The 25,595-nt window shown below is 46.8% G+C and overlaps 1 protein-coding gene across 2 annotated transcripts; it reads right to left on the reverse strand.

Annotated features, from left to right (window-relative positions):
• Nucleotides 1-221: 221 nt before the first annotated feature.
• MDK (midkine) lies at nucleotides 222-24,501 on the reverse strand. Of its 2 annotated transcripts, none has more exons than XM_066634073.1 (5): nucleotides 24,273-24,501; nucleotides 7,266-7,342; nucleotides 6,216-6,377; nucleotides 3,710-3,871; nucleotides 222-1,032 (listed from the first exon to the last, which is right to left on the reverse strand). In XM_066634073.1, the coding sequence occupies exons 2-5, from the start codon at nucleotides 7,339-7,341 to the stop codon at nucleotides 1,007-1,009; spliced, it is 426 nt and encodes a 141-aa protein (XP_066490170.1). In that variant the 5' UTR covers nucleotide 7,342; nucleotides 24,273-24,501; the 3' UTR covers nucleotides 222-1,006. The 2 variants fall into 2 exon arrangements, with proteins under 2 accessions (XP_066490170.1, XP_066490179.1); XM_066634082.1 differs by having other exon boundaries at nucleotides 24,235-24,494.
• Between the last annotated feature and the right edge of the window lie 1,094 nt (nucleotides 24,502-25,595).

Genomic DNA, 25,595 nt, shown 5'->3' on the forward strand with positions numbered 1-25,595 from the left:
AGGCAAAGGCCATAGCGTTCCATCAAAAATACAGATAAGAAGGGGCAAAAAGGAACAGGGGTGTAACAGTTGAAAAACAAGCAATGCTTCTGGGAAGATTCTTTCCTGGATGCTGGAGGTGGTGCAAGGTGTGGGTTGTTGGCAAAAAACAGAAAAAAAAAAAAACCCCAGCAAACACATCTATCTCTCTCTCTCTCTCTCTCTCTCTCACACACACACACACACACACACACACACACACACAGCTCCTCAGATGGAGAGTTGACAAAAGAATGTGGTGCTTGTGAAAAACATGTATTGGAGAGCTGGACAGGGGGAAAAGGAAGCAACACATACACATGCAGGGAGCGCCATAGGCAGCTTGCACAGATTGAGCCCCTTGAAAGTAGAGGGGGTAAAAATGACACCCAAAGTAGTGAAGACCTTCCTATTGCACACAGCCTCCTCTTTAGGAAGGCCAGGCAAACTTGGGGCTCTTCACTCGCCGTTCTCATTGTAACTCCCCTCACCCCATTACATCCTCTGGAAACAGTTTCCTTGGCTAATCTATAGAAACAGACAATTGCATGGGGAATTCAAAGGCATTGCTAAGGTGGTAAGAGACATGTCAGAAGGTCATTTGCTTTTGACAAAGGGCCCTGCATGTGAACAACTCCAGCCCAGCCAACCCTAGCTCAGCCCCATCCCAACACACACATGATGCTGAATTCTGGGCAATAAACCAGAGCAAAGAACATATACAGGGTGCATATACAGGGGGGATGGAAAGGAGAAGTTGGGGGAAGGCAAACAGCACCTCCTTCAGGACAGGGTGGGCTTGCTCTCTACAGAACTAGCAATTAGAACATGGTATCTCAGTTAAGGGCAAAGTTGGGGAGGCAGAAGAATATTGGGATTTGGCAAAGCATCGCCGAGCTGGGAGGGACCACACTGCAGCTCCGAGTGGTATATGTCCAAGTGGAGTCAGGCACCATGCCCTGAAGATGGTGGGATTGTATCCATCGTTCTAGTCCTTCCCCTTTCCTTTCCTGGCTGTTTGAAATAATGACAGAAGACAAGTGTTAGTGTGACATGTGCTGGGCCCACATGCTATGGCCTGCTTTGTTTGATAGGGTCTTTGTTAGTCTAGCACTTTCTTAAACTTGCTAGCTGCTTATTATCCATTGGAATACTGAGTTATAGTCTCATATTCATTCATCTACTGACTTGTACATAACTAAGGCACCCTGAGGAAATCCAACTGGGGCAGGCTGATTTGCTCCTTCACTTTTTCTTGTCACCTTTTGAGTTTGCCCTGTTTGGATACAGCACTTTCCTTTTAGGTGGGTGGGCCTAGTTGAGCCACTCAGATCGTCTGCCTCTCACCTTGAACAAATAATTTCTGCAGTACTTTGTGGAATAGGCACTAAGGACTTTTGATTCCTCTCTTAACATCTCAACCCAGTATGAATCTCAATGATATCTGCATCACTCAGGTCTAATATTTTGCAAAACCGGGTTGCATAATATGGAATTCATTATGACCTAGGTTTTTTCCCCACAAGATCTCCTCCTCCTCCTCCTGTTGGCAACCTTCAGTCTCGAAAGACTATGGTATCGCGCTCTGAATGGTGGTTCTGGAACAGCGTCTAGTGTGGCTGAAAAGGCCGATTCGGGAGTGACAATCCCTTCCACAACGGGAGCAAGTGCAGTCTGTCCCTGGTCTGTCTCCCTGGCTATGGGCCTTCCTTCTTTGCCTCTTAGCCTCAGTCTGTTGGCCAAGTGTCTCTTCAAACTGGGAAAGGCCATGCTGCACAGCCTGCCTCCAAGCGGGCCACTCAGAGGCCAAGGTTTCCCACCTGTTGAGGTCCACTCCTAAGGCCTTCAGATCCCTCTTGCAGATGTACAACTTATGCATGGTTGTGGCTCATCTTCCTTCCCCTGGGGGCTGGGGATAAGAATAGGCCTTCAGTTTGGCTGTACTTGTCGTAAGAGGCAACTAAACAGCCACCGGGTCAATGGGACTCGTCAGCCTGGGAAGGCAGCTCATCTGAGAGAAGGAAAACTCTGACCCCAAACCTCCACTGCCTTGTGGCTACATCCAGTTATGGAAAAGGCTTCAGGAGTCAACCTCGAGGCAAAATCCGGAGCCGGAGTCCCTGAGGCAGTTCATGGCTGAACACAGTCACGTTCTGGCAACTCCTGCGACGCCGCTGGAACCTACCGTATTGGCCTCTGCCTTTCCATTGGACCATTTCAGCGACGTGGAGAGGGGGGATTTGCTGCATGGGTAACAGCCTATCCTCCATACGTACTTTACCCAGGCTTTGCACACTGGAGAGGACACTCTGTTCCAGAATCACCATTCAGAGTGCGATACCATAGTCTTCCGAGACTGAAGGATGCCAACAACAACAAGGCTCATCTTCCAGGGAAATTGCTACTTTTTCTAGCTCACAGGCAAAGAACTATTAACTTTCGTGTACGTTTGTGACTTTACCATTATGCTATTCACATGATTAGACTTTTTACATGAACAGTTATTTCATCATGATTGATTCTTAGAACTGTCTGATTTAGATCCTTCATATAGGCCTAAAACTGCTGCCTTTGTCAGGATGCAAGGGTCTATTGACTAAAGTCCTTCCCTTTGACTTGATTTTATTGTAGTGAGGTGAAAGTGCCATTTTTACGTGCGTGTGTGAGATCAGTCTTTTGGGGGTTCTCAGTGAGATGCCCCATCATTCCAGCTGCTTAATAGCAAGAGGTAGTTTGGCTCAGATTACTTGTGCCCCATTTGTTTAAAACAAGTATTGACAACATTCCAGGGATGATGAGCCAAATGCAATAATGATGTAATACTCATACTAACAACAATCTTTTGAGTTCACTAGAATTCTTCCTTAGGCAAGATATTAAAAAGTGGGGTGAGGAGGAAGCAGACAGAGGATTGAATGCCTAGAGAAGCTTTCTGTGAACCTGAAAGCTTGATGTTTCAGATGATCCTAATAAAGGTATTGCATTACTGTTGCTTTTGGAATTTTTTTGCCTGCAATCTTGATCGGTGATGACGCCATTGCTTTAAGTGCCATCAAAAAGAAGTTTATGGATAGTTAAGAGGAGACTCCCTGGCTGTGTGTTTGTCTCAGTGGTATATTTATTTCTATTAGTATCTTGCCTTCTGTTTTCACAAGAAGCCCCAGAAGGTTTGCAACTAGCCAGATAATGATGGGCATTGTAACATTCAAACCTTAATAGTGACATCGGACTACTGTTCCTGGGGATCTATCATAAAACCTTCAACTAGCTAAATGTAGCCTAATTGAGCCAGCCCTAAATTTCGTATCTCTCTACAGGAGCAGTTACATACTTTCTGTATAACCATGAGTTAATGTAAAGCAGTGGTTCCCAAATTGAGGTGTCATGACACCCCACCCGGAAAACATCTGTCACTGCCCCCTTAAGGGATGGGGTGAAAGCAACAGTGGCAATGTGATCATGCTGCCGGCGGGGACAAAGGAATTTTTAAAAACTTACCTAGGGGTCGCTATGGCTCTCTGGAGGGTCGGTCCAGGGAGCCTGCGACCTTCTCCACAGGTTTCTCTGCACCTTCAAACAGATATTTTTGAAGCACTTACAGTGTACCCAGCTCTCCCTGAGAGTTGAAAGCCACTGATGTAAGGTAAAAACACAAAAAGCAGAAGAAGAACCTCTAAGAGCTGGGACTGACCTTTGGATTTTGACTTGGCCTTGGGAGAGCAGGGCTTAGTCACTTGAATAGTCTCCTGGCACTCGGCATTGTACAGGGCCTTCTTCAGAGTACCCGAACGAGCCTTTAGACCTGTTGCAGCATCACAGCCACCCCAGCTCTCAAACTTGTACTTGCAGTCCGCTAGAAGAGAAGTTTAGTCCTTTATGTTATTGTTACCCACAACAAAAAGTGAGCCTGTGAGTGGCACCTGAAAGTGATAAAGAGTGTTCACCGTGGTTTGACCATATTGCCAGGAATTATCTCCATGTAGTCTGAGAGGTCCAATCATAAATACAATACTGTATACAAAGAATCTGCCAACTTAGGGCCCAATCATATGCAGCTTTCCAGCACTGGTGTAGCCACAATGCAGTCCCAAGGTAAGGAAACAAATGTTCCCTTACCTTGAGGAGGCCTCTGTGATTGCCTCCCCACCACAGGATACAGCACACGCCCATTGGCACAGCAGCACCAGCACCAGCACTGGAAAACTGGATAGGATTGGGCCTTTATTAGACAAGATTAATTTCACAGGGCCTAATGCACAGATATATATGCAAATAGCAAAACCATAGCAAATAGAAAAACCCTTCCACTTTACAATCCAACACAGACTTTAAGAATGACAGCAACACAGTGGTCCCACTGATTTTGGGGATTCAGGACCTGCGGATTTCACCATCCGTGGATCCTGAAACTGCGGGAACAGCCTGATATATACCCTTTGGGAGACCTTAAAAGCCTTCCAAAGGCCTTTAAACGTCACTTCTGGTTTTCATGATAAACCAAAAGTGACCTTCCAAAAAACCTTCTGGGGGCCAGGGAGGCCCAGCCGTCAGAACATCTTCCAGAGTACTCAAGACCTGTGGATTTCATCGTCCGCGGGGTTCGGTATCTGTGGGAGGTCCTGGAACGGACTCCCCCCCGCCCCCGCAGATACTTAGGGCCCATCTGTAGTTGGGAGGGATCCAAGATGTGGGTGAGAAGCAAGGAGTTTATTAATTTTATTCATGTGTATCCTGTCTTTGAAGTTGAAACCTCCCCAAGTGGTTTACATGCCACTAAAAATGACAACACCACAATCCAAAAAGGTATGGAATTGACGGGCAAGCCCCCATCCCAGCGAGTCATAGACCAATGGTGTATTCTGACTAAGCAGGAGAGAAACAGGCACAAGAACATGAATGTGACTCGGAGATGGCAGAACCAGAACTAGGGCTGACCCACAAATTCACGGAAAAATTTGGCAGCATTCAAGAGTGTGTGGGCAAATGTTTTCCTGAACGCGCCCCCCATCTCCACTCATGTTTTCAAAAACACCATGTGTTTTATGCTCCTGACAGTGACAGCACCCTCACAGTGTCAGCAGCTTGGTGCTGCCTCCCTCCCCCAGCAGTCTGTGGAGTGAGGGCAGGAAGCACTGCACTCAGTCCGATTAGCTTTATGACGATAACGATGAAGCCAGTTCAGAGAAAGGAATATGCTTCCCATCATCACTCTAGAGACAGCTGAGGAAAAGGATAAAAACAGCAGCTGCCAAGTTCTAAGACTCTAGGCAGTAGCACAGCTACAGGGGTGATGGCACATTAAGTACTGCAGGTGCTGCAAAGTGCTCTTTAAGTGGCCCTTCCCACTTGCCACTGCTGCCTGGAATGGCTCCAAGTGCCGCCCCCCCCAGATACACCACTAGCTCAAGAGGTGCCTTCACAGCTAGTGATTAGTCACCGAATTCATCCCTTTTGCACATCCTGTCACCGAAGTGCCACACCTTTGGTAGCCCTAAGCAAAAACAATATGGTCAATGGAGGGGAACAGCAAGGGGACGACTGGAGTTCCCACAAGGGGAGTGGTTTAAAGCTTGGAGGTTGAATAAGGCACCTTATGCTGGCAATTCAGTTTCCCAGGCAAGCATAGTGGAAGCATGCCTCCTTCGAGCTCTCACTGATGGTCTATTTTCAACTCCCTCTCACACTCTCTCTTGCTCTTTGGAACAGGGATAACCCCCAACCATCATTCCCCTGGCCTCCAGTAAGGGCAGAAATTTCCTACCTGAGAAAGACTAACCCAGAAAAATATGCTTATTTAGAAGCATGTGTGATCTTAACCCAATTCTCTCTTAAAAAAATTTATTTTGTAAATGGAAGCTGACCAAGGAAGGCCAATGCTGGAAACCACAGCTATGCATCTCTACGGAAAGCCCAGATGGCTACAGAAGTCCAAAGAATATGTATCTTATATAAAAGTGATGAAACAAGCAGATTAGCTGGTGCCAATTCACTGAAAACAATGCAAAATGATGTTCCAAAGCCAACAGTGAGTTTTCATTTAGTGCACATATGATCTGAGCATTACCGGTCGGTCCTTGTTAACTGTGTAACCTGCCTGGACAACTAATTACATGCTCTCTAAAATTTGATAAGTTGCCCTGCTGGTTTCCCAAGGGCACAAAGCCCCATTGCTTTTCCTTAGGAAGCAACACACTCACCTCCAAATTCCTTTTTCCAGTTGCAGGGGATCTTGCACTTGAGTTTCTTGGTCTCTTCATTACAAGTCCCCTCACGGTAGCCAACACCACAGTCTTTGCTATTTGGGACACAGGGGCCCCAGCGCCATTCCTCACAATCTGAGCCATTTTTCTTCACCTTGTCTTTAGGGAGTAATAGGGGAACAGGAAGTCACTAAAGAAGACAACAAGTAGCCTCTCCTTTCAACTAATTCAGTGATTTTCAACATTTTTCTTCTCATGGCATACTGACCTCTATGGTCTTCTCCTCTTTTGATGTCACTTCTGGGAGACTCTTCTGGGTTCTGTGGCTGTTTCTAGGGCAAGTCTCTGTAGTAACAAATTGTCTGTCTCTCTGCCAGCTGATGGCAGAGGAAGGACAGACAATTCATTACTACAGAGAGTTGCCCTAGAAACAGAGCCACAGAACTCGGAAGATATTTTCAGCCATTTCCAACCACTGGGCTCCAAACTCCGGTGGCACACCTGCGGACATTTTGTGGCACACCAATGTGCCATGGCTGCCCTAACTTACTAAGTGGTGTAAGAAAATTGCTGCCCTAACTTACCAAGAGCTGTAAGAGCTGGCACTGACACCCAGGTGGTATAAGTTAGTTAGTGTTAGTTTAGGACTGATGAGACCCAGGTTCAAATCCATCCTTAGCCATGAAGCTCAGCAGGGGACTCTGGGCCAGTACCTTCCTCAGTCTAACCTACCCAAACATGTTTCTTATGAAGGGGGAGGGGGGAGCAAGTTCCTTGGAGGAAGGGCAGGATATATTAAAGGTTACCCCCAGTGGCTTAGCTACATCACTATTGTTAAAACTAGAAGTGCCTTTCTAAAGCCTCTGGCAGGCCTTCTCAGCCTTCCAAGGCTTGGGGAGGCTAGGTACAGCCTTCTTGGGCCTTAGAAAGGCACCCCCCCCAACATGGCACCTGGGGCAATTGACCCCCCCTGGACCCTCCTTAGCTACGCCACTGGCTACCCCAAATAACAGCAGATAGGGCCTTACCTCCCTGGGTGTCACTCACCTTTTTTGTTCTTGCCAGCCTCCAAAGATGCAGCCAGAAGAACGAGAACCAGGAGAAAGAGTCCACGGACCTGCATTCTAAAAATAAAAGGAAAATGAGTCAGCTCAGGCATCAAGTCTTTGCATGCTGTGGTGAAGGGGAAATCCACCCAAGGAACCTCGGAAGCATGAAGTTGGGGACAGCAAGCTAAAGATTCAGACCAAGGGTAAGAGCATACAGGCAAGATTCAGGGGTGTCAACTTTTTTTTACTGGCCCTACTCCTGAAGCTTTAGCTGCAGCCTGGCAAAGAGTAAGCAGGTGACGCTTATCTTCATCGCTCTATCCCAACACTAGGAAAGGTTTCCTCTGCATCATTTCTGGATATCAGTTTGCTTTTGAAGGCACAGAAACAGAGCCAGAATGGTCTTGACATATTTCTGTCTGGCTTCCAAACTGGACTCAGGACTCAAACCGATTTGATTGCCTTAGGGCGCAATCCTGGCACAGCGGTGCCAATGGGGCATGTGCTGCATCCTGCAGTTGGGTATCACTCACAGAGGCCTCCTCAAAGTAAAGGAATGTTTGTTGCCTTACATCAGAGCTGCATTGCCCTTAAGTCAGTGCTGGAAAGCACTAACATAAGGGGTTAGGACTGCACCCTTAGTTGGTGACCTAAACCAAGAACTAGGCAAGAGGAGTACACCCCTTTTGGTTCTGCTGGACCTCTCAGTGGCATTCAGTCCCATCAACCACAGTATCCTTTTGGACCACCTCTCAAGGTTGGGGTTGGGAAGAATAGTGTTGTGGTAGTTCATCTTTTCTTGAGGGAAGGATCCAGAAGGTAGGAAACTACTGTTAAGAACTGTGGCCACCTGTAGGATTCCTGTAGCGTCACAGAATTGGAAGGGACCTTCAAGGTCAGCTAGTCCAATCCTTATGGACAGCCATCTCAATCTCATCTGGTCAAAGGACAATCATGGATGATCTGAACCATCGTTTGGAAGCAGTTATATGATGGATATGGATAACAGATTGAGACTTATTTCAGACATGATGACAGCGGTATCCTGGAGCCTCCTGGCACCTGGGGCTGGGTGATGTAGAAACTTCACCTCCTTATGTGACTGTGTTTCAAAATGCCTGAGCTGGACATGTCCCTGATTCCAGAATGGCTCCATTTTGGAGCCAATCTGAGCTGAAGGAGGGTTCAATTTGTGGCACTCCCTGCTTCCAGTGATGAGCACTGTGTCCTCCCCACAATGAACCCGGGAAACAGGTGGGCAGCCATGGCCAGGAGCACTTCTGCCCAGTTTCAGCTGGTGAGCCAGCTGTGGTTCTTCCTTAAGAAACCTGATTTGCTAGAACTACAGGCTTCCCATTAGTTTCTAGGCCCAATTCAATTCAAAAACCTTTAAAGACCTAGAAGGCTTAGGTCTTCAATGCTTAAGAATTCCCTCATGCCAGAGGTTTTCAGGGGGCCCTGGCCTCTTTGCCCTTAAGGGGCAGGGGCAGCCAGGAGGCAGGGAGGAGGCAGCAGCGCAATTCCCAGGATCGTGCCGCTCAGGGGGCTGCTGGGGTTTGGCTGCACTTACCATAGCCTCCTGCAGCCTCCTGGGGGTGCGGGGAGCCCTGCGCAGCTGTCCACAGGGCTCCCTGCGGACAGCTTTACATATTACACTTTACATATTAAGTTGCCCTTAAACCCAGCTTGTAAATCAGGTTACTTTTTACCTCCAGCAGAAGTCCTAGTTAGGGTCACCTTCCCCTCCCCCCCGCATGTCCCATTACACACAACTGCACCCTTCTCATTGATGATAGTCTATAGGCCCTCCCCTTTCTGCAAGCCTAGAGCACACAGGTGCTGCTAGTCAGAGGCACCTCTCCAATCCCTAGAGCACTGGTGGATACGGAGCAGGATTCAGGCCTCTCCTTTCAAAATCTGGGTAGCATTACAATTGCTCTCAGATTTCAAATCCAGAGCAGCCAAGTAGCAGCCAAAACTAGGTAAGCAGATCTGCCAGAGGGATTTATGCTGCCCCTGCCTTTGGAAAGCCAGAAGGTTTCTGTGGGCTGGCAAGAGTGAGGCCCAGCTCCCCATTCCCCTCCAATGCATCCACAGTCCCGTCCCCCCATCTATCCCCTAATTTCCCAGTGCCTCTTTTATCCAGTGCTCAGCAGGCTACCTTGCCAATGCCAAAGATCCACGAGGTTGGGGGGATCTCAGCTGCCAAGGAACCTTTATCCAGCTCCCAAAGAATCCAGGGTGGGAAAAAGAAACCCCGACAGGCACAGTTTTTGAAAACTAAAACAGAAGATTAAAAATAAAAGCCCCACACAATTGGATCTCATGCAGAGCTTTAGAAGGCAGGCTGCTCCCCCTGCTGGCTCTCTTAATGTCAGCCTATTACCATATCCCTACAAAGGGACTATGGAAACAAGGCTCTGGGAGCGAACAGATTGAGTGAGTGAGAGAATGTGTGTCCATGTACCATAAAGGAGGCTGCAGGTGTAGAGAATAATATAGGAATGGGTGTGTGTAGCAGTTTCATGCATGTATGGAAGGAGGTACACCAGGAGACGAATTGCCTGTTAGATAGCCAGGGCAGATGCACTCCATGGGCCGTGTTTACTGAAGTATAGGTGCATTAAGAGAGAATGAACCTGTGGACAGCTTTGCCATTCTCTGCTGCATCCCACAGTATGTATTTCAACAAACAAGGTTAGTAACAGTAGGGATCCTCAAGTAGTAGACCCTGAAAGAAAGACAGGAAACCCAGATTCTTGGCTGGCTCATTAATTTAACCAGAAAATGGAAACCATCAGCTGTGTGTGCCCCTCCCCCATCCAAGTTTTAGGGCGTGTGATTCTTACACACCCAGGTCAGCCTGGCAGCAAAACTTTCAGATCAAATCTCCAAAAGCAAAGGGCATATCCCAGCAAAATAATTCTGATATTCCCATGCAAAGATGGGAAGCAGTGAGCAGAATAGAAAGCACAGTTCCTCCTGCTATATAATTTGTGACTTTACACTCAGGATTGCCAAATCTGTGGGCTACATCAACACATTTTGACCAGTTTGCTGAACTCAGTGGCAGTCTAATTATATTCAGCCCCCTAAGTCCTGCTCCCCCATCCTGCCACCGTGCACCTTCTTTCTCTTGCTGGATGAAATGATTGTTGGACTGAGTTGTTCTCACTGAGAGCCTGGTTGGTTGGTTGAGTGAGGGAGAGGGCCCTGCAGCTGCAAAACAAAAGCAACGCTCCCAACAGTGGCAGACCTCCCATGATGTTTGATGGGGCAAATGCCCCAGGTGTGAGCCTTTAAGACCCTGCGGAAGCCTCTCTCCAACGCAGGTTCAGGTCGCGTGAGGCTCTGTGAGCCTCAGGTGAGTGGGGAGGCAGCTTTCTGGGGGTGGGGCGGCAACAGCCCATGGGGACATCATCATGGACCTCTGCCCCATGGTGCAGAGCTGGGGAAGTCTGCTACTGGCTCCCAAACTAAAACAAAATTTCCTCCTACTGTGAAAATGTGAGTTATGTCCAAAATGGCTCTATTACATTATTATCAACCTGCTCCAGCCAACCAAAAAGAGCAAGACTGCATGATATGGCCCTGGCAGTTGAATGTTGGAGCCTGTCCCCAAAGCAGTACCCTTCTTTCCCATAAGAGAAGTTTTTCGCTGGGATGGGTGGTACATGGTGTGGCTTGCACATGAACTGTAGATATCATTGTACCACCAGGAGGAGGTATATAGTTTGACACTGGAATACAGAATCTATAACTAGGCCATATTCGTTTTACTGTGTTAATTATTGGAACAATAATTAAGTTATTGGAGGTCCTGGGGTGCAAAAACAGCTAGCACGGCTTTCGGTTGCAGCAGCACCGCTCACAAAAGGCTTCCAGAAGCAAGGGAGCATCTTCATTAGAAATCCCATGAACTGAACATGTGGTGATGCAACTGCACCAAAGGGGCACATGCCCTGTATCTTGCACGGGAGTTTTAGGCACTGCTCAGAGACCCTTAAGGGCTAGAACCATGCTTATTTATTAATTTTAAAGGCTTTCAGATTTTTCCATTTTGTAACCAAAAATCAAGCTTGCACGGTGTTGTGGAATCCATGTAACACCAGGCAGATACTATCCCCAATGCTTCCATATCAAGTGGCTGTACACAGACTTCACAGCTTCAAAACTCTTCCATGGGATCTATCCTTTGCTGGAGGATCCAACCAGCCCATCTTTTACATGACATGCACTTGAAAGATATTTAATTCTCTTTCCTCTAATAATGCCCCCCCACACACACAGCACTTGAAGGATATTTAATTCTCTTTCCTCTAATAATGCCCCTACACACACACAGCTTTGGACCAGGCAGCTTGAGACTTCATCAGGCACAGGGCGTTGATGGAAAAGCTCTTCTGCTTCTACTTGGCTGTCAAGGCAGCTCACAGGGGAACTGATTGCCTTGCAGATTGGGATGAAACATGCCATGCTCAGTGTAGGGGAAAGAGATGGCCAGGAGGACAGAGGAAAAGAAACACTGGGTCAGCATTTTTGCCCCCTCCCCCACCGTGCCCCCCCCCAGGCAGTCCACTGTAGAGAGTTCTCTTCATTACTCAGGCTCCAGTGCGCTCACCTTTTGTGTGTCTGTTGCTGTGAAGCTGCCGGATTCACTCTGAATTGAACTGTCACAGAGAATTACACAGCCTGGGTGGCTGAAGGCACAGCCCAAGGGATGAGAGCCACATTCCCCCTTCAGCTGGGAACCATCCTCAGAGGAGCACAGTGCCTGCCAGGGCATAGCCCATAGTTCCCCCCCCCCCCCAAAAAAAGCATTCCTTCAAGGGCCTAAATGAGCAGGAAATCAGCATGGATCAAACTCTGCTGTGACTGGCGTATCTGACAATAGTCTTGCCAGACATATGGGTTTTGAGCATTTATCCAGCCATGAAAATTAACAAGCCAAAGGAGGCCAGCCTCCTATTAGGCTTGGGAACGGGCCTATACATACCTAGCAAGTCAAGCTCAAGAGCTTTCTTATTTCCATCGGAACAGGACTGACCTTCAGGGTGGTTCCATTAAAAAAACTGTGATGTACTTCTCCAGAGTTAAATGTCACAGGTCAGGGATAGGCAACCTACAGTCTGTGGGCCAAATATGGCCTCCCACCCAAAATAATCCTGCCCACACGTTCCCAAAAGGTTTATCACCCAGCCTCAGTGGTCCTAAAAAAGAATTCAAATTTGTAATTCTACTTCTGTAAGGATGAGAAGATCAGGGGCTGATGCTCTTTTGAGTGTCATGCTCTGTCTGAGCATGTGTCTCTCCATGCTGTGCCCATCTCTTTTTTCTTAGCTCTATGGCCTAATTGGGAGGCTTGCGCATGTGTTCTTGCCATTGACAGACCTGGTGCCTGGCCTCTATGCAGGTTGCTGACCCCCACCCTAGGTGAAAATCTGGCTCATGATTTTGGGGAGAGAAAAGAGATGTCCAGCAGAGGCCGTTTTATATGTTCGTTTTGCAGTGTGGTTACCACTTGTGTGTGGTTTGGCAAGTTTGGGAACTGAAGAATAAGTGGGTTGGGAAGATAATGCATTTACATCCCATAGCAATGCTTCTAGAAAACCCTACAAAAAGGAGTTAAAATTAACCAATTTCTGCCCAGCCTGCAGACATACACATTTGATTCCCGTTGCGTACATGCAACGTTGGGGCAGAAGTGACTTAATCACGTCACCTGCCCATCCCTTGCCATCTTCCTGTTTCAGATGATACCAGTGCAGGACAAGAGCTGACCACACAGAAGTAAGCAGTGGTATTTAAGAACTGGCCTGGCCTGAATGTTCTTCCCCAACAATGAATGAACATAACTACTTTGTGAATAACCATTTGTGGAAAAGCAGAATAACAATAATAAATTATTCACCCAAGATATCATTGCTGTCTTCTTCTTACTAATACTTTCTAAAAGAAGTTATCATGGTGGAAAAATGCAATGCAGCCCTCCAGATGCAGGTACCCGGAGGATAATCCAGGCACACAGAGACCTCAGTGAGCTTCCTCATGTCATTCCTTTTTCTTGCAGACCACCTTTGGTGTAGATCAGTGGTGCTCCATGACATGACTGATGTGCACAGGGAATGCATTCTCCAGTGCAACCAGCACTCAAAGTTCTGGAGCCAGAAATCCCCAGATCGGGATGATGTAACGCTCTGGTCAGCCACATCTATGCTGAAATGCCACAGTGGGCACTGTGCCCGGACTTCTGCGAAGACACGACTGGCCACGTCCTCATCTGGGGACAAGAAGAGTTGTGGCGCTCTGGAAGTGCCGGTCATGTGAGGGAAGGATTTGGTCGAACCCTGGATCCAGCCCTCGGGCTGGGGTTCAACCAGCCCTAATGTAGAGGAAAAAAATGTGCTGGTGGGAGCCCAGAAATCAGAAGGGGAAAGAAATAATGGGCAATGACTGATTAGTTGTGAGAAGGAAGGAAAAATAAATAATTATGTATATAGAGAAGCAAGGTTGAAGGATGACTACATATCCAAGGTTACTCCATGCTTGAGCTGGAATTTTAAATCAAGTGTCTCAGACCCAAACTAGATGACACATAAGATCCCATGTTACCTTCCTTTGCTTCTTTAAAGAAGTCTTGTTAGGGACCTGTCCATCCTTTGTTTAGACCAGGGGTCTCCAAACCCCAGCCCAGGGGCCAGATGCAGCCCGTGGCGAGCCTCTATCTGGCACGCGGCCAGCCTCTGATCTCCTGAGAACCTCTAGCCCAGTTGGCCAAACACAACCAGAGTTGTACTTGTTGGGTGGGGGAATGGAAGTCCGTTTAAGTGTGTGCTTTATTTCTTGGACTGTGTTGGTGCTTGGAGAACACTTGACATTTGAGTCCATTCATTTATTCACTCATCTAAGTTCCATCTCTAATGTATTTATTTAAATTTTATATTTAATTTTTTTTTCTGGCCCTCAATACTGTGCCAGATATTTGATGTGGCCCTTCAGCCTAAAAGTTTAGAGACCCCTGGTTTAGACTGGCAGCCTGCCAAAGCTGCTTTGGGGGCAAGAAACAACATGGAATTCAGTATAATATTTAACAAGTCCAACACCATCACTGCTATAGCTTCTTTCATGACCTTGGTTTTATCATTTTTCTACTGTCACATAATTCTTCTGGGCAGAAGGTCTGGTCTAGAGGGTAGAGCTGTCATTAACCTAAGACAACATCGGAAGGTTGCCAATTCAAGAACACTAGAAGCTTCCATGTCCAGCGAGACTCTCAACTACATGGTGAGCTGAACTGAGCTCTCTTGAGTGGGTGAGAAGAAGCCAGCTGCAGCTGTTTCTCAGTGTGGGAGACAGCATGGCCAGAATGAAGTCCAGACAGAAAAAGATCCACCTGGAAAATAGTGTGTTCATGAATGACAGAACTTCTTTGTTTATTGTAAAAAAACAAAAACCCTTGGGGTTTAAAGAAAGCCTGCCAATGAAAACCATCTTGAATAAAGTCAAAGGAGTAATCCAATAGCCAGAAAGGCGGTATATAAATACTACTACTACTGCTGCTGCTGCAGATTCCACGGTCTTTTAAGAAGCTCAGCACCTGTGGCCCGGGAAACTACAATTCCCTTCTCTTTGCCCCTTTTCTTTTCCCCTTTTCTTCACATGCAAAGTGGCACAGATCATCCTCAATAGACCACCCTCTTAGACCACTGCAAAATCCAGCCGAAGACTGCATTCACATTCTCCATGCACTTCTTCTGTCCTAGTCATGGTTGTTTGCTCTTTTCTTCTTTGTACTATCAGGTCATTTTCTCCAAATTCGGCTATCTCTCCCCTCTGTGGCTACTGCTGTCAACTACATGGCAGATCTCCCAACTTCATGGTATATCCTTCCATTTCATAAAGAGAAAAGTTGTAAAAGCCTATATTGGGTAGTAAATGAAATGTTGGGGGAATAGGTTCAGTTCAATATGGCAGTTAAAGCTAGTTATAGATAGGGCCAATTTACTTACTTTTTTGGCAATATTGTTTCCCAAAGTAACAGAACAGTTGTGTGTAAATCCTCTTATTAGGTCTGTCTGATGACACATGCATTATGGACAAGGAAACAAGGAAACAAGGAAGACACTAACAGCCCAATACTATCCAACACTGGTGCAGTGAGCCACCAGGCCAACACTGTATCCAGTGTTGGACTGGAGCAGGTGGGAGTTCTCCTGCAATAAGAGAAGATTTGTTCCTTTAACCAATGTAGTACTCCAGCCTGCTCAATGGGGCTGCTCAGATCTCTGCCAGCTATCCCAACCTGCTCCCTGCTCCCGCCTGAAACACTCCTCACCTGGAATGCCCCCCCAGTCATCATACTTACCTACTATGGTGGCAGTTGAGAGGGACACAATGCCTGCGGGACAGTATACAGGCCTTCCCACCAACTCCACTAATTCACGTGGTGTTGAAAAGCACTTTATGGTGCTTTTACAACACCCAGCACCAGCTGGCAACAAGATAGGGCTGTAATGGCCCACTTATAGCGAAATATAAGGCTACTTTATATACAGTCATGCCTCAGCATCTGCAGGGGTTCCAAAAGCCCCACAGATGTTGAAACCCACAGGTAATGAAATCTGCTGGTCAGGCACCCTGTAATCCTCCAAATGCAACCACAGCTGCACTCCGGTTGCATCCAGAGGACCTTCTGAGGGCTGAGGAAGCCTCCCCAACCCTCACAAGGCCTTCTAAGGCCTCCAGAAGGCAGAAAATTGCAACCTTTGGTTTTCACCCACAAATCAGAAGTAGAAGGCCTCCTGAGCATTGGGGAGACCACATACAGCTTCCCCTGCCCTCAGAAGGTCCTAAGGATGCAACTAGAGCACAGTTCCAGTCACGTTGGAAGGACCAGGTCCATCTGAACGTTCAGAACCTGTGGTTAGATAGAATTGCAGGTCCCGAATCCACCGATAATCAATCTGGACACGTATTATCAAATTTCTACACTCACCGTGCACAAATAGCAAAACCCCACAATATATGCAATCCCTATGCAGGGATCATGACATATGCAAGCACTATGTAGAAACACTTTCCATGAAGAGATTTTGTGATGTATTAAAAATCCCTAAAATCAGAACTTCAGTTTTCACTCCCTGCACTTCTGAAGGTTCATTTTAGAAGCCCATAACACACTCCCCATCTCACATCACTATTAGCAGTCAGGATGGTAACAGTGGGAACAGCTTTCTCATCACTCCTCAGTGGAGAACACCACACTTTGTTCTTTACAATTCCAATGTGATGAAGTCAAAAGATGAACTCAGGGCTATTATGAACTCTTCTGAAGTGAAGGGAGAGCAAAAAGAGGAGGGGAGAGGAAAAGATGGAAAGGTGCCAGGAACCATCAGAAACTGCTGCTCCAGAGAGCAGTTAAGGCCATAATTTGCATAATCATCTCTGAAACTCCTTCCTTCCTTTTAGATTTTGTTTGAGGGGTGGGGGGGATCCTTAGCTTCACACACACACAAAAAGCTGTAGGAAATGAATTTTGGTAGAGAAAAGGGTTATTTTCCTCTCCTCCTCCTCTTTCTCATCTTGTTCATTATGGCAATGCAATTATCTCTTCCTTTGTCAGATAAAAGTTTTAGAACTTGCACTGTGCTAAAGAACAAGAAAGAAATTAATTTTTAAAAACCATTAACTCCAAGGTATTCCACTGTGTTGAAAATAAAAATAGAGAGTACCGTACAAGTCAGTCATAGAAAATATTTCAGAACACAATTAAATAGTCCCAGCTGAGAAACTCATTGTTAAGATGAATCTAATGTTTGTGAGGTTTTTTTCCCCCTCTTGCAAAGTAATGGTATTTCTGGTGAGCAAAATCAGGCTCTGGTTCCCCGATGTCTCATTATACTCCTGTAGCATTTAACTTTTGCTGTATTCAGGTCTTGGAGCATACCTCATTCCTGCTAGCTCTTTTGCCTCCTGGGTTGCGCATGCTGAGCTGTAGCTGAAAGTTTAGACATACTTTGGCAACAGTTTGGATTGCCAAGGATTTGACTAGCTCTGGATCAATTCCATGGAAAACCTCTCGGTGATGCTGGAATGGGACTGTAGGTGCCAAACACAATAATGAGGGGCCCTTAAGCTTTCCTTGGCCTCCCTTTGTTGCCAAGTAACATCTGCACTAGATGTCACTTCTAACCCAGTCGCCCGCACTGGGATATTTAGATGCTCCACTGCCTCTCTCCACCAGATGAATCATTCTGCAGGCAATGAGCTCCTTCTTGGTGAAAATGCAAGACTCCAAGGCTGCAACTCCATGCACACATAACTTGGATGTCTTAAGCTCACTGGAACTTAATCCCGAGAAAACAGGCAAAGGATGGATTGGGATGCATGTTTTGAGGAGTCGCATTTTGCTACCAACACGTTTGAGCCAACATACTTTTTCCAAGGCTTAGAGTCCCATCTGCCTGTAACTTCCTTCCACCCCTAAAGTATCAGAACCTGCTGGACCTGAGTAACCTGAATACTTCAGGGATTTCAGCAAAAGATGAAAAGAAAAGACAACCTCCTCCTTGACAGCAGAACACATGCAGCATTGGAATGTTCCCATGCGGGAAGAAACAGGCTTTTCAAGGAACCATTCATATCTTTCTCAGAATACACATTTCTTGTTCTGATAAATCAAGCAGGTCTAGATAATTTTTTTTAACCATGGAAACTGCTTTAGGGCCCAATCCTATCCAATTTTCCAGCCCCCAAAGGCGCTGCAATGGGAACAAATGTTCCCATACCTTGAGAAGGCCTCTGTGACTGCCTCCCTAACACAGGAAGCAATGCATATGCCATTGGCACAGCAGCACCGGTACTGGAAAACTGGATAGAATTGGGCCCTTAATCAGTTATAGAATATGGGGGCGGCTCATCTGCCATGAAGGCAACATCTCTTCAGCTGGTCTGCTCCTTCTCTTCTGACACACAGTCCACTCTATCTGATATCAGTGCACTTTTTAAACTAATTTTGAACACCCTTTGCTGCATAGGCATTGGCAGGTTGGTAGCAGGATGGGATAAAGCAGTGGATTCCAAACTTTTTTGACTAGTGGGTTTCTTGTCCTACTGGGCCATTGGCCGCAGTGCCCCATTAGTGCTACAATCTATATATTGTATAGGGCAGTGGGTTTTTTGCAAGGATTCCATGGCTCCCCTGGCTGGTTTCCACAGCTCCCAGGGGAACCACAGCTCACAGTTTAAGAACCACTGGGATAAAGGATTAGAATGCAGAGCAATCATGAGCAACACAACACCTAGTGACTTCAAAGTATTCCTTTCCTAAATCTTTCTCAGCATGAGTTTTCTCCACCTTCCAGACTGCCAGTGACCTCTTCAGAGTAGGATTCTACTGAGAGATTAATAACAATCTATGTAACTTCTAAGTACACAAAGTATTTTAAAATGCTTATTCACCATCAAGGTAAATAGATGTACAACACCAGCTAAGGTAGGTTGAACAAGGTAGGTTGAACATGAGTTTCATGCTCAAACAGAGAAGAAGTTGGGTCTTGATTTTTCTTATCTCTTTGGCCCAAAGTTCCCTTTTGAACTGAGGCATTCACATATCAGTTGACTAACAAGAGTCAAACAAAAATCAGTTTTCCATGTGATAAACAAATAATCATATTAGTTGCCATTTGCGAGATACACTTACAATGGTACCATTCTTTCTCCTTGCATTAGCTCAAAAGCTAACAAAGGGAAGAAAGCTGGAATGTTATAAGAAAAGAGTCCTCACCAACATACAATTACAGTATAATTGTGGCAGCTCAAACAGTAACTGGTTAGATTTATCATTTCATCTCATGTGGAGCCAGGAGTAAAAATGCTTGGGAATGAATAGATATATGTAAATAGAATACTAGGGGAAAAAAGTATCCCAACATTTTTCCCTGACCACCAGCAAGGCATTACGGGATTTTGAGAAATACCTGCAATTCATGTTTATCACTATGTGGGACTCAGCTTTACCTCATGCCCTGCATTTAGCAATAACACCAGAACAAAAATTGCAGAGGTACTGAAAACTTTGGAAAGCATCCTTTGTCCAAGATGACGAGTGTATATCTTTTGTGGATCTTTAATGATCTTGATTTCAGCTTCAAATGAGTGGTGTTTTGTAAAACATAGGCCACCCGAGAGCCACAACTATTCTGAACTGTTTACTGTATGTGCCAATTATATCTGACTGCTGGTTATTACCAAGTATCCGTTGAAGAGGACAGCAGTTCACAAAAGCTTGTGCTGGAATGAATGTGTTAGCCCAACCATTCTCAAACTGTGGGTCAGAACCCACGAGTGAGTCGCAGCATGATTTTGGGAGGGTCCTGAAACCAACAAGCAGACAGCTGAGAAGGAAAATGTTTTGAGCCCCATGGAAAGCAAAAATGAGCTACATGCGCACTTTTTTACTTGCAAGTAGGCAAATGTGCCTCAGCTCTTATTGAAGGCCAGGTGAAGGGGAACACAAAGACACTGGAATGGATCCGGTCTGATGGAGCTCAACAAAAGCTTCAGAAGGAGGGGGTCCCTTCCCCCTAACTTTTTTCCCCCCATCTCATAAAGCTAGGTGGGTCCTGACAGAGCATCATTTAAAAAAGTGGGTCCTGGTGCTAAAAAGTTTGGGAACCACTGCATTATTTTGTAATGTGCCACAAGACTCTTGGAATTTTTCAGGACCCTTTCATTCGCACCTTACCTCTATTTTCTGGCATCTGCTTTTTTGCTGCATTCAGAGAACAACTGCAGGCATTCTAATCTCCAACCTGCTTGACCACCACTTCTCCTTTTAGCCAGCTCTCATCCCCCCTTCTCTTGCTCTCTCTTTCTTATCTTTGGCCCTCTCTCCTTTTCTCTTCCTCCTTCTTAGTAAAAACTGGCCACCTCTCCTTGCTTTCCCCTGTAGTGAGAAGCCTCCTCAGATTTCGAGAGCCAAGTGCCGCTTCAGTGCCCTGCACTGTTCTTCCACCCCCTCTCCCTCCCCACCTCCCTTCTCTTAGGCTTCTGCCTGGTATGCTTCAGATCCTGTCTTCCATGCCTCCTCCACTTTTACCACTTGCTATTCCCAGCCCTCTCCTCTTCCTCACTGTAGCTATTGTTCCTAGGATATACAATCACTTGGCCACACTTGGCATGAGCAGACTCCATAAGCCGGATGGCATCTTTCCCCACAGAGTTAGAATTGTAGCAACAAACTAAAAGGGGGGGGGGGGAATCACCTCAAGGAAGAAACATCAAATGTTGCAACTGACAGTGCAATCCTATGCAAGTTTAGGTAAGTAATTTCCACTGCATCCAACAGGGCTTAAGTCCAAGTATGTGTTTTTAGGATAGTGAACCTGCTGTCAGCACCTTGCCTACCATCTATACTAGTAGCAATCAGCACAATGACTGGAATGGTCTGTATGCAGCTTGCCAGCATTGGCATCAGTGATGACAGACACTATATATCTATCTATATATATCTATATCTATATCTATATCTATATCTCTATATCTATATCTATCTATATATATATATATATATTTAAAAACCACCCAAGAATAAACCACTCTATCTGGAGGAACCTGATCATTTTTCACATAACAAAGCAAAACATGAGGTGCATTCTTCCTAAGATAGCATTTCAAACAGTGGAGCAAATTAAAGAGAATGTTAAAGGGTGACTAGATAAAGCAGGGAGGGTAGAGAAAGGAGGCTGTTGCTCTACCTAGACTTGCAGAGTAAACCCCCAAGAGAGTAAACCATCAGGAATGGCTGGAGGGCACAACAAGAAATTGACAGGCAGACATAGGTGTTGACGCATTCCTTGAGGCAGCAAAATAATGGAAACACTGGCCTGATAGCATGGGCAAAAAGTAACTTTTCTGATGGCGCACTTCCCAATAAGTCTATCATCACTAAGAACTACTACTCAGCCACAAAAGGAACCTCAACACCTCACAGTATTCAGAATCAAAAGCCAATAAAGCAGAGCCTGATTTAGAGAAGCACTTCGCAAACTTTTGATTTCCAGAGCCCTTTACACTCCTAAATGGGAAGCCCCATAGCCACATATACAGAGTCTCAGGGAGCCCCTCAGTGTCAGAACATGCATGAAGTAGCACAGCACTGAGCAGTTGACAGCCACTTATGGTGGCTCCATGGAGCACACTTTGAGAAACACTGGCATAGAGAAAGATTTGATCCTGAAAAACTCAGGCTCAGGGAGTATCAAGGGAGGTCTCAACAGTTTCATGGCTTATAGTCAAGCTGTAAACCCCCTAATATGCCAAGATTCTTGGCTTTCCTTTTGAAGTCATCATATTTCAATACATTTTGACCTCCAGCCACAATGCATCTGCTAAAGACAGAATCTAATAGGACTTGCTTATAGTCTCCTCAACACCTTTTGTAACCACCAACTCCAGCTTGTAACAAAAAAAAGTTCACAAATCAGAAAAAGCAAAGAACCCTGGCAAACAGAATAAAACATGGCAAATGTATCTAAAATGTTCCAGTAGAACGCGTGCTTCCAGTTTCAGAATTCAGAAGGATTTTTACATACAAAATCCTTTGCACTCTGGCCATAGCCCAAAATATCTGTAAGAGTGGGGGTAGCAAAAGGAGGGGGGGAGCAGGAATTACCTCAATACCTACTTTTTTGCCAAGAGCTTTTAGGCTTTGGGTGTGGAGACCACTGCAGAGCAGGACTGTCAGTAGAATGTACTCCCTATACAAGATGCAGCCAGGCATTCCTGTTGCCAATCTAACAGGAGGTTTGGATAAAGACCCGCTACTAAACAAACTGAGATCAGGTTAGAGAAAGCATACAAAAAAAAGCATACATCGCTGGCAAAAGTCCTTGTGAAGAGGGATTCTGAATCACTGCTGCTGCACTAGTTAGTGAAAAGGGGGCATAAAGATCCACCACCAGCTTCTCCTCTCATAACACACAATTTTGTTTTGTTTATGTGCACAGTGAAACGAGGTGTCCTAGTTTCATGGGGACAGTTCCTTCCTGGAACCAGCCTTGGGGAGAAACAACACCCTTTGCTCATTCTTGGTCCAGGCTGGAGCAGTTCCAAGAGCAGGGGTTTTGAATAGAGTGCTCTGCTTAGGAGTGAAGGTACTCATTCTCCATTATATGCACTCAAGTTCCAAATGCCTACAGTAGTTTAGGGAAGTACTAAGCAAAGGAGGGCTCTCCCAGGTTCCCGACTAAACACCAAGCAACAGGCGAATCCCAACCAAGACAGAAGGAATGATCAACAGTCATTAACATTTTCCTTTTCTGCATCAAGCAACCCTTGGGGCTTGAATGGAGATCCCACACCTCTGCCCCCCAGTCTAAGGTTAAGAGACCCCTGCAAGGATTAGGAACACCCGACCCTGCCTTGCCTGAATTAACTTTCACCCTAATAACCCAGATTAGTGAGTGGCAAAAACATAAGTAAACCAGGCGCATTATTTCTGAGGTGTGCATCGGAACAGAATGAAAGAAACCAAAAGACAGGGAAGGTGCATGTTTGAGCTCCCTTAACACAGATTTGTCAATGCTCTTAAATCCAGAACCAGGTTGGTTAAACGGTGGATTTCAATGCATGCATATCCTCTCTGTGTGCACGTGTCATGCAAGAGTGCGCTTTTGCCTTTATAGTGCAAGATGGTTTAAGCAAGTGAGTGGCAAGTAAGCCAGCCGGTGCCCAGGAAAGAGAAGAAACAGCCCCTTGCAGCTACAGGTGAAGAAACAGAAGAGACACAGAACTACATCCTGAGCACAGATGCACAATGGCAGAGCGCTCACGTTCCCCTCTTGCACTTTACTTTGCGCGGCAGGGTCTAGGAGAGGGGGGTAAAGGGGGTAATTTGTACCCGGGCCCAGGGTCCAAAGGGGGGCCCAGGAGCCAAAGGAGGGGGCCCAGAAATTTCCTGGGATCTTATGTTTTTCTATCTACTCAGACTTGTTGCCTGCACAGGATGCTGGGGACACTACGGATACCACATGGGTTGGTAGACCTGGGCTCCAAAGACTTTTCCAGCTGTCTTTACACTCCCCCTAACCTGTTTCGCCCCTCCCTGCCCCTGTTCTGCTTGCCCGTCACCACCCTCCCCAGCTCTGTTTCACCCCTCCCTCTTTGCAAAGGGGCCCAAAAGAAACTTTGTACCCCCTGATAAAATTCCTCTAGGAGGCCCAGTTGTTCGGTGTCAGCCTAGTTCAGGAAAAGCGGACAGGCACTGGGCACATACATGCTGGTGACTTGCAGTGCCAGCCTGCATCTTGGCATCAAGCAAGCAGGCACAGGTGGGTTTTGGGGCTTGCAACAACCCCCCCCCCCCAATCTCCCTACAAAACACTGCTTTTCCTGTTAGAAGTATGAGCAGATTTTTTTTAAGTACATGCAAATACCTACAGAGCGTCTTACACGAATGAGACCCCTCCCCACCACCACCAATGCTACAGGGCTGAGGAGTGAACGCAACCTACGGACACGATCCGGGCCATTCAGGAGAAAGGGATCAGCGCTGGAATCCCGCAGATCTCACCCCGGGAAGGCAACTTGCAGCCCAAGCCTAGGCATGTCTCCTCAGAAGTAAGTCCCATTAGAGTCAATGGTGCTTACTCCCAGGGAAGCGTGGACAGGACTGGGCTGTTGTGTCCCCTCGACAATTTCCCCCCGAGCGGTGGAAGGGCTCAGGATGGGGAGAAAGGAGCCCCTTCCATGCCTGGGGGCCACGATCCTGCGGCAGCCCCCTCGATCAGCAACCAAGGGTGCCTCCTCTTTCCCCCTGGCGCGCCGGCTGCGCCACCTTCCCGGGCAGGACGCGCGCCACTTCCTGGGAGCCACAGGACCCGCAGCGGGCAGGGAAAGGGCAACCTGGGGGCTCCTCCTCGCGGGCTGCAGGCAGGCGAAGTTTCGCGCGCGCAGCAGCCACTTGCCTGGCTGGGATGCTCAGGGCTCGCTGCCCGCCACTTGCCTGGCTGCGTCTCCTGGCGAAGGCTGCTGCTGCTCCTGCTGCTGCTGGCTCTGCCCCGCTCGCTCTCCGCTCCCTTTGTGTCCTCAGAACTAGTTTCAGCTGGTCACACGTGGACACAACCTCGCGCCCTGACGTCACGCCCAGCTGACCACCAAAGGTGGTTTGGGGAGCCCCAACGGGCTTGCCAGGCTCCTCCTCCCGCCCTTCCTCAGGGAGCTGCAGGCAAAAGGCGGGCTGGCTGGCTGGCCTTGGGGTGCAAGCTCAGGCTGTGGGACCCGGTGGCTGAAGAGCCTCCAGCCTTGGCCCAGCCCCATTTTCCGCCTGCCTTTCTTCCTCCTCCTCCTTGGGAATGCAGGGTTTCCAAGAGTCTGGAAACTGCCCTCTTGGCCTCTTTCTTCTCTCAGTTGCACACCAGCCATGCAGTCCTGATTGCACCCCCTCAAAACATGAGGCATGAATGGAGAGCCAGCAAATGTTTCTCCTCAGCTATCACCCTGAGACTGGAAAAAAAACCTGAAGGGAAGAGTTTGACGGCATGACTTCACTGGGGAACACTTTCCCCCCACTTTGAATTGTGTTTTTCAAAGAAATGTCAACCATGCAGCCATGCAGACCTGATTGCACCCCCACCCCCAAACATGAGACATGAATGGGGAGCCTGCAGAAGTTTCTCCTCAGCTATCACCTTGAGACTGGGGAAAAAAAAACCTGAGGAGAAGAGTTTAATAGCATGACTTCACTGGGGAACACTTTTTCCGGCACTTTGAATTGTGTTTTTCAAAGGAATACTCAGCATGTGGAAGTGTTTTCAGTACCTCAAAAGCCCGCATACCGCACCAGGACTGTTGGTTGGTCCTAACAGCGGTGTTATGGTTAGTGAATCAGACTGTTCCTTCCATTTCTGCCCAATGTTGCGTATACGCAACAGGGACCAAGTGTGTGTGCCTATGGGTCGGGCAAAAATGGGTTAAGAACAGGACAGATGTTACCAAGGCTTTTAGTCAAGTGATGTTTGAGAAATGGTTTGAGCGCCCGTTGAAATTCCAATCGGAAATCTACATTCACTAAAATAATCTGTGCACTTTTCCAATTTATTGTACACCAATAACCCAAGTTGCACTTTTCAGCCTTCACAGACACGTGGTTTTTTGACACTTTCTTCAATTCAGAGACCCTTCATAGCTGTGATTGTTCCCAAATAAGCAGTCTTAACTGCAGGACTCTACACAGAAGCCCACGTTGGTCACATTCACATGGCTGGTCATGTTTTGCACTCATAAGAAAGTTCTGAAACTACAAAAGGATGGTAATACATGAGATTTA

The sequence above is a fragment of the Tiliqua scincoides genome, chromosome 1, assembly GCF_035046505.1.
Source record: "Tiliqua scincoides isolate rTilSci1 chromosome 1, rTilSci1.hap2, whole genome shotgun sequence".
NCBI classification, from domain to species: Eukaryota; Metazoa; Chordata; class Lepidosauria; order Squamata; family Scincidae; genus Tiliqua; species Tiliqua scincoides.